Raw genomic sequence first — 10,182 nt, 5'->3', positions numbered from 1 at the left:
TACAGGCCTGACGCTGGAAGCTGGCGGAAATTTTAAAATGGCGTGGATGCGCGGTGGCAAAGGTAGGCAGTTTTAGGTATAAAGATTACAGCCCTCATTCTTCAGTATTCCTATCAGGGGCGTAGATTAAATATTTCAAAATAGGGATCAGTAAGCAAGTAACAGACAGACAAACAGAAGAACTAATTGTTGATGTTGGTGACAGTGATAGAGATTCCCATGATGAGAGTGAATATGAAAATTAACTTTAAAACAAAACCAATAGGTTAATTTTTTCTTTTGATAAGTCATGTTTTTACATTATTTTCTAGTACGCTACTGTCCTATCTGTATTAATACTATAATTTACGCCTATTTGTGTATCGATTCCAAGTGACTTACCAAAATAGGTCATAAATGGGCAAGTACCTGCGCGACCGCTCGCCAGCTTCCTTCGTCAGACCTGTACTACACCGATGCTAGTTATCACCAGGTTATTGAGTGCAGCGTTGCGGGCCGTATTTCTTTACCAGGATCAGAATTGAATTTTCGTGTACTTTCAACGACGATAAACTTTCGGACATACAAACATTTACTTAACTTTTATGTTTTATAGTTCTCATCGCCTCCTGCAAGTTCGACACTTATTTTTGTGTTACACCTTGTAAATAGTATGATACATACGAGCGCATATGTATGTATGCAATGTCGTTGAAAAATGAGGCTGGCAGTTAACTTATTTTGCATCAAAAAGTGGCATTTTCCTTGCATGAAGATGTCTCTACATAAAAACAGTGTTTAACCGGAGTAAGGTATTCCACTTACGAGCCCGTCCCGCTGAATACACGCGATATCCGCGTAGTTGTGTACCACCAGAAGAATCCTATTATGTAAATCGAGTCGCGGAAAAGTAAGACAAAGATAATGAACATCTTGAAATGCTGATTGCTGCGGTTAAATTGGTCGTAAAGCCATTTTTCATTAACGAGATAATATACTCGCCATTTTCCTCCTAATGAGCTAGTTTGTAACTTCGTTAGAAAAGATTCGAATTCGAAATAAGAATAAGACCGGGAAAACCGAAGGAAATTTCAGCAAGTCGAGATCTACTGGCTCTAATGCCTTCCTAATGGAATATGAAACGCTGAATTACATCCGAGCTAAAGTGAGCCAAGTAAAGAAGTAAACAGGAAGGGGAATAAATGAATAATTAATATATTCGCTCGCAAAGTTACTCATTTGAATGTAGAAAACGTATATAGAATATCCCAACAAATAATATGACCTCACAGGCTTTTAAACACCCCTATATATATATGCTTGTAGTGTAAATTGTGGAAGTTTAAAAAGCATCATTTTTTCATATTTCTATACTTAATTCTGTTTTTCTTTGGTGATATAGAAGTAGCAACTATAGACGCTCTAATCCTATATCAGATTAGTTAGACTGTTAAGTAAGATTTAAAATTCTGTTCTTATTTTAAGTATTAGGTTGTCGGTGCTCAACATCAGTTATGGTTTTTGCCTTATAACAAAACAAGTTTAGTGAAAATCTTTTAACTTGTTTTCCTGTTTATCTACAATAGATTTACATCAAGTAAGGGTCAAGTCAATCAATTGTTTAAAACATTTTCTAGAGTCAATTTTATTTAAATAATTTTGACCGCGTTTTCCTGCATAATCACTAAACCATTATAACGAAAAGTCGATTTTATGAAAGTTGATAGTAGTAGTTTTCTTTAAATCAGATCAGTATATAACAATCACACCGTTTCCAAAAATAATTTAAAGTTCTTACACAATCTAAGAGAAGGTAAAGTATTAGATCGATAGGAGATTTCGGGAATAAAAAAAACAATTTCATTAAACAAAAAACTAGCTAATCATCAACTAGAGTTCGGTAACAGCCCCCCCTAGATCCTAAGCTAATACTACCTAGTATTTAATAAAAATATTGCAACCGAAACTTTAGTACTTAATAATACTCCTGAAGATGCCTTAAGAAGACGAAATGTACATCGATTTTTCGTAATAAAATTTAGTTTTCTAAAAAACTTCCCCAAGTGTCTTTTTATTATTACCTATAATCAATAATATGTTTTTTATCAACTTTCAATCGTTATCATTATTAGAATTTAACACCATATCTGAGCATGTTAGAAGTAATTATGTATACATAAAAAATACTTAATTAAGAATGTGGGATGTTCTAGTCTTAGGAAAAGATTCGCTTAAGATAGAGAAGAATGGAGGTGCGTGTCCAAACGTCTTAGGACTGATGACCCTATGATGATGATGAAGCTATTTCATCTGTGTTGTATTAGAGTTTATGTGACAATTTTGAGTGAATTTTGTTAGTAAACCTTGCTCTTGATTTTTTCTTATTCATTTAATCTTGGTGTTCGTCGTACTAATATATTAGCCAGATGTATGCCTTGGTTCAGATATGGGTCTTGCCAAATCTGCAAGATCAAGATATGACAAGACAAAACTACAACACAAAATACTTTTATTTTCTGCCCATCTATGAGACAGTAGGTATTTTTCTTATGATATAATCTTCATTCCTGCTTTTATAACTACTAATTCTGAACTCATTCGTTGTTTAAAATCCATTCAAAACGTTCTTCAGATTCTTGATTGAACGTCACAAAAAATCTCGTTTTCGGTTTTATGATTAATTAAAGGTTCTAAAAAATTTTTTCGACCATAAATAAGCACTTGATTGTATACATTTTTTATTAATTTTAGCGTCCTCTGAATTGGTCCTTTGCCAATCAGAACTTAAAGGTAAGATGATCATCAATTAAATTGGGCAAACTCTCGACTATAACTCTTCACCTTTGGTTATTATTGTACATATATTTTCGCGAGAACGAACATAAAAAGACTTTTCGGCATCCCCTAATTTTTGTCCCTTTGAACTGTTTGCATTTCACCCGGTCCTAATAAAATTTTGTTTTACTTCAAAACCATGCACACTTGAAAAATAATCACCTCAACCTCAACACAATCGAGTCCTGTAGAAACTCTTAGCAATAATTATAAATTGTGTATTACTTACGTTTGATGTTGTGTTTGTGCTTATATTAAATAGAAAGTGCTACAAACTTAATAGACAAAGAACTTTTACTGGAGTAACGATTTTTAATTTCCCGGTAGAAAGGCGTTCGGAATTATTGTAAACAATATTTGAAAGTTTGTTATGTGCCTAAGGACCCTGAACCTAAATCAAAAGACGTTGAAATACGTTTTTCATAACAAGAAGAAGAACAATAAAGCATGAACAGAAAATAAGAAGCCAGGATCAATATGAAATCTTGAAAGAATTTCATAAAGCAAAAAGTAAACTAGAGAGTAACAAAGAGAACAACAGAAAAAGAAAGTGAATGGAAGAAAAGCAGAAAAAATCAATAAAAACATTCAACAACAACTTGAGAAGTTCATTGAAGAAACTCCATACAAGTACCACACTATTAAAATAGAATCAAAATCGAATAGGTTTAAAAATAAATACATTATGTTATTATTGAAATTGATGAAATCTTTTACACCAAAGGCGAAAGGTCAGTGTTGTTTACAATAATAAAATACTTATTGTTACTCTCGATTCATTTTGATTTCTGAGTAAGGAGAAGAAATGGAATTTGAAACGAATTACTTGTTGGTTAATAAAACAGCTTTCAGTAAATAGAAAATCGGCCTTTTTGTAACTAATATTGTTATTATAAACAATAACTTCTTATTTATTTATCCATACTAAAAGCAGTAGTTATAATTTGGAGTTTTAGCATCTGGTACACAAGATCATAATATGGCACATTTTTCTTTTACACTTTACACTATTCTAATTTTCTACTACAGTAGGTACTAAAGGAATCTAACGTTCGTGGAAGTTACAAGGGAATCTCCATCTCATCATCATAAAGTCGTCAGTCTTAAGACTGGTTGGACACGCACCTTTACTCTTTCCTATCCTGAGCTAATCTTCGCATTTCCTCAAAACTAGAACAACCCACATCCGTAACTATTTGCGAACAGTAATCTGATCTAGATCTACCTCTACCCCTCCTAACACTCGTTTCTGCCATTAATATGTATCTAACTAGACTTTCATGCCTCAGAAAGTTTCCTACTAACTTATTCCGCCTATTTCTTATTGACTTCCATAAAGTCCTTTGTTCTCCTATTCTTTCTAATACTTCTTCATTTCTAATCTTCTCTATTCACGGTATCCTCATCATTCGCCTATAACACCACATTTCGAACGTTTCTAACCTTTTCCGTTTCGCAGCGCCCACTGTCCATGTTTCCCACCCATACAGCGCCGCACTCCATAAATACAACGTTAACAATCTTTTTGGAATTTTTAAATTAACCATTCGCTAGCATAAAAGTGACATCTGTTTATTGAAGGCGACTCGACCCTGTGCTAACCTTTGCTTTATATCCGACTTCCTAGATACCTAAAATCAGCCACTTTTTCTAATTTTTCGTCTCCTATCTTTATATTCCCTCTTTCCTTACTTTTTCTTCTTCTTCCCTTACATACCAGTATTTTTGTTTTATAGCATCTCCATCTATTATTTAAAAATTTTCTACAGTGGTTAATATCTAGATATATAAAACTATAGTTCCTATGCCATTCCTAATCTATGTTTATTTTTATCATTTTTAAAAAGATCACAAAATTTTATGTGGAAAGGCGTAGCCAAATCGGTTGTTTTCATTCAAAAGTCGTGTTAACGTACGTTTTGCGATTGCTGCTGATTACAACGGTATATCTCTTTTCTTTTTTATTCTTTTCGAGAGAACCGTTGCAAGTACTTTCATCCTTTAATAAGCCACACCATTGTCACGTACCTACACGGATTTTACCTTTAAAAGGATCCTTCCCACACTTCCACTTCATACCACAATCTGCTTCATTAGCACGGCGAAAATGTTACGCTAATACATATACAATTTCCAAAATCAATTTAATTCTATTGAATGCACTAAAGAAAACGTTGAAGTTATTATTTAAAAACGTAAATCGAACATTTGTTATTAAATTTCTTCATTTTTCTGTAATTTAATTTTTCAATCAATATTGTACACCCAACATTTAATAATGATACAATTAGTTTTATACTTATACAATGAAGTTAAGGAAAATATGTCTAGTATATGTACGTTACCTTAAAAACCCGATTTCAGTTAAACCGCGATTTGTCTAGGGAAAACTAGTTTTAACAATCTTCTTTAGTCAATTGCAGCTTCCACTAGGAAAAACTAGAACTGTCTGATAAAATCTTAGTTAAAACTAAAGTATTTCACTTTTACTGAAGAGTTAGAGACGATGATGATCGATTTAATATTAATTATATGTACTTATAAGTAAAATGAATCAAGTACGTATGCTTTTAGTAATCACAATGCTATCAACAAGAGTATGCTAACTATCAAATAAAAAAAAGGAAAGGGCGACTTCGTTAGTGTTGTCTACTCCTACCGCAATCCTATGATCCTATATCCATCAGAAAAGAAATAATTAGTAGAAGTTCACAGTCTCTCACAGTCACTGTGGATCTGTATTAACTGCAGACTTTACATTAAAATTAGAGTTTATTTTTAACCAAAATGTGTATAGTGACGACTAGAACGAAGTGAGAATTTAATTCTAGTTTTCTCTAGTCATAACTAGAATTGACAAATGGACTAGAAGAATGTGAAAAGTAGCCTTTCCAAGTCAGATCGCATTATAAATGAAATCTCATCTTATTGTAACATATATCTTTATTGTAGTCATAGTACAAAATAATAAAGGTTCATCATCATCATACGACACGACCCTGCGCTATCCTCTGGTTTATATCCCTAAAGGTTATGAAATTATTTTTGCATTTGGCTCAACTTACCTATACCCTGATATATAACCAGTATAGAGTGGAGGACGGATTTTTTCATATTTAAGTACGTATTCAAGTATTTGTTTATAATTTGGTTTGAATATCCAAACTGAACTGATGCTGTCCTGCTAAAGGCCGGTGTTGGTATTTCCTAACGTTTCGCTAGCTCTAGTGGAAAACTTCTTCAGAGGTCCTTTAGTCCAACATCCAGTATCGGACCTCTGAAAAAACTCTCCACTCGTGCTAGAAGCGTTAGAAAGTACTTCCAATCGATGACGACCTTTAGTTTAGACCCCAATTAGGACAGCATCACATACTGGCCGGGAAAATCTTTACCAATTTGTCAATATCCAATTTATTCGAAACCTGTTTGTATATTCAGTTTATGAAATATTAAAATATACAAATATTATTAAACATTCGGATATATTTTTTTTAAATTAAGGACTAATGTGTGACGACAATAATTAATATCGTTCATACATTAGGCTCTTTCAAATGAAAATATCAGAACCGAGTAGAATAAAGTTAACAGATCTGAACGAAACGAGTGTTGGGGTAGGTCGAGGCGGCAAGGCACGCCAGTTGGAATCGAAGTCTCTGATGATTATTTAATGGAAGTATTGGGAGCGTATATTATCGAGTGCGTTTCTACTTTGTCGAAGCGACGAGTCGCGGCGTGGCGCGGCTTTTTAATAAAGCGGTACGAACGAAGGAGTATGTATGTGTGTGTGTAGTACGTGTTTTTTAGAATGGGGTGGTGGTCGATACCGCCACAGCCATCTAGATTCAGTCAGTAGCGTAGGGCATAAGCGAATTTGGCTTCAACAGCATCGAGAGTGGCGCCGACGAGCGGCGCTTCCTGGAACTAATTAATTATCAAGCCGTAGTTAATTATGTACGTAACAAACCCCTTTCCTCCCAATTGTTAGGAAGTCGGCGCAGTGCCGTTCTTCTCCCCGCCGTCCCCTTTGTTTTCGCGTAATTCAATTTTCTACGCGCTCGGTGAAGCGACTGCAGCGAACCAACGAGGCTTTGCACGTATGTATGTGTACATATATTATATATATGTATGTATGTATGTTGCAAGTACATACTTGCATCCACGTATATATGTATGTATGTATGTATGTGAGTATGCAAGTACAGTTTCTGCATAATATTGTTTTAGCTGTTAGAGCGGAATCAAATTGTTTATGCGCATATTGAAAGCTTCTCAAACGCACTCTAGTCACTAATTGCGTTACTAATACATTGTGACAAGCTGACGAGTAACGTTGTCATGATTTTGTTAACGTAAATGACTACAAAACCACGGGAGAAGATTCACTAATTAGATATTTCGCTGTTTTCTGCTTACAAAATCATAATACAGTCTGTACAATGCGGTTGTGCGATAATTTCCCATGTCATTATCAGTTTTTGCGGAAATTAATTAAATTTTTGAAGTGGGCTTCCTATTGTCAATTAGGAATTTGCCTATAAAATTGTATTTTTTTTACGTTAAGTAACAATTTCATGCTTCAGTTGTCCACATCACAATAAAGGTCCATGGGGTTGACGTAATTCTTGCACAGACTGTGACTACATTTAGTAAAAGATAAACAAATCCCAAAGTCTTTTTCGTGAAGTAAAATTGGATATAGTTTTATTTGATTTTTGGTATGTAAATAATTAAGCAGAATATTTTGTCGTCATTATTATGAAATGGGACAAAAACGGAGCGCACAGAATACAGGATATTTCAATAAAGGACAATCCCGTATATATAGGAGACGTATCAAAGATCAACCAAAANTGTAGGATAAAAATAAATATTTCAGCCAATTAATCGGCACATATTAATTTTAATTTTTAACAACATGACATGAATAAACATCTAAAGTATATCAGTTACAAATTGAGGATAACAAAACGAGTATTAAGTTTTTTGGTAACAGTGTTTCTACTAAATAGTTGAATTCCACAGATTTATAATCAATTTGATTAATAAGGTTTAAATTTTTAGATAGAAATTTACCGACACTATTAGCCGTGGATCGATATTTCGATCTACTGGATCTCATCAACGCCTCATCTAATACAAAACCGAAATTGCAATCCTCATGCGGGAGTTTGATGATTAAATTAATCAAGAACATCAATGTTTTTATTAATTGGTTTACGTGTCTATCACGTATGTGTAAGTTGAAATACCTTGTCTAATGCCTGCAGTATCTCAGTATCAGTAAATACCCACTGGAGGGCGATGCACTGCTTCTATTTGGATATTCCATATTATTTTCTTGTATCACTTAGTATTGTGGCCGAGTTTTTTTTTTTGATACGTCTTAATCAATTACTTATGTTGGGTTATTTTAAAAATCAGTTGGTTTAATTTTCCAAAAAAAAAAAAACAACAGTATATATTCACTTTATCGTGTTAGTGAGTGAAACTTTGAGGCCGCAGATGACCTTTGTAAATGTAAATTCATTATAAATAAACGTATCAAAAAATATTAAGGTTAGCAATGGTTGGGTTTTATTATAAATTATTTTAACTTCTTTTAATAGGTTATTAAAAAACAATTTTTTAATGTGGGTGAAAAGTGCTTTATTAGGGATATTACGTATGGTTTTAAGGAATGAAGGGGTTTCATTTGAGATATATGCATAGGTATGAGTATGCGTAGCTAAGTTACCAAGAGTCGCTTTTTCCACATTAAAATCGAAAAATAAGGGCGTAGCAGAATATGGTATTCATCAATCGTAAAAATAAAAGTAAATGGGTTTGAATTCACGTAATTTTCGCAATTGAACCCACGACATCGAGCATATTATGGTATAGTTGGAATATTAAAAGAGCCATTCACGGTTACGATCTTAATAATATAAATGTTTATCTTTTGAAATGAAAGTAGCTAAGGGTTAAAAATAATAATATCGACAACATTCATTAAAGGGAGAGTTACTTAATTGTATGTGGGTGTAAGCAGTACATGTACCTATGTATACAGGGTGTAACAGAAATAAGTGCTAAGCTCTGCAGACTGTAAACTACATGCAATAATAGATCGAGGCACAGTGAGTTCAGCAGCAGATAAAAAAAAGATGTTTTGAGAAAAATACAATAATTTAAAATCCGAAGCCAGTCCTGTACGTGAATTGGCGACACAGGTGTTTACCGAATAGCGCAATGCGATAAAATTTCAGCAGCTACATGGATGAAGAATGTCAACATTGCCGATTATCGTATGTCTAAGATTTAGTAGATACTACACATAATGTTAAATTAAATAATTACATTACAGGCAGCACTATGCAAATGTACAAAAGAGAGAGAAAATGTAAGTTACCTAAATATTAGTCGGTAAATGAGCATCATCTGGGTAATTGTAATTTTATTAAGGGAAATTTCCACACCATCATTGAGATATTGTTAAGGCGTGTTAGTTATTTTGCGGGTAGTTGTGAGTAAACATACCAAAAAAGTGAAATAAGTCTCCAAAAATTGCGCATCACAGATTTATCGAAAACAGTTCTTAAAATCTCGAAGAATGTACGACATGCGAAGTGAAAATTAAAATTCGGTCCTGTGTGAAGCAAATTTGTCTGTAAATAACATCCTATGGAAATACTTAGATTATGTAGCACTTTTCTTTCTAAACCACCCAAATAAAACCACTCGCGAATGAAAACCAGTTTCATGTAAGACTTGCACTCGCTGCAAATGATACGGATGCAGCAACTGTTCCTTTAAAATTTGCCATTCTGTCACATGAGATAAGCCAACGTTCCCTACTATTTCGCGTGTGCTGTTTTGGGGATTATATCCTTTGAAATCGAGAATTTGTCCCTAAAGCGGCGATATGGTTCAAACCAACAACTATTGTACAGTAACTGATCTACACTATTGATTAATGTTGTATTACTGAATTAGTTTATTGAATTGCACATCGATTGCCTAATACAAGGTTTAAACATTAAAAGAATAAACGGCTACTAGAGGTTGGCGGGTAACATAAATACCCTGAATCACACTTAATCTAATCTTACAAATAATACATGAGCAAAAAATACAAAACAGATACAGGCCTGACGCTGGAAGCTGGCGGAAATTTTAAAATGGCGTGGATGCGCGGTGGCAAAGGTAGGCAGTTTTAGGTATAAAGATTACAGCCCTCATTCTTCAGTATTCCTATCAGGGGCGTAGATTAAATATTTAAAAATAGGGATCAGTGAGCAAGTAATAGACAGACAAACAGAAGAACTAATTGTTGATGTTGGTGACAGTGATAGAGATTCCCATGATGAGAGTGAATGTGAAAACTAA

At 33.7% G+C, this 10,182-nt stretch overlaps 1 protein-coding gene across 1 annotated transcript in view; it reads left to right on the top strand.

Moving 5' to 3' along the window:
- LOC108734558 (visual system homeobox 2-like) overlaps nucleotides 1-10,182 on the top strand; it is a 154,216-nt gene that overhangs the window by 21,209 nt on the left and 122,825 nt on the right. Inside the window, exon 3 of the mRNA XM_018466172.1 lies at nucleotides 5,773-5,787. Within this exon, the coding sequence (XP_018321674.1) occupies nucleotides 5,773-5,787 (15 nt within the window). The remainder of the gene's footprint in view (nucleotides 1-5,772; nucleotides 5,788-10,182) is intronic.

Source organism: Agrilus planipennis, unplaced genomic scaffold, assembly GCF_000699045.2.
Source record: "Agrilus planipennis isolate EAB-ADULT unplaced genomic scaffold, Apla_2.0 scaffold62, whole genome shotgun sequence".
Taxonomy (NCBI): Eukaryota; Metazoa; Arthropoda; class Insecta; order Coleoptera; family Buprestidae; genus Agrilus; species Agrilus planipennis.
Note: the sequence above shows the minus strand (reverse complement) of the source record. Positions and strands in the feature narration are given on the sequence as shown.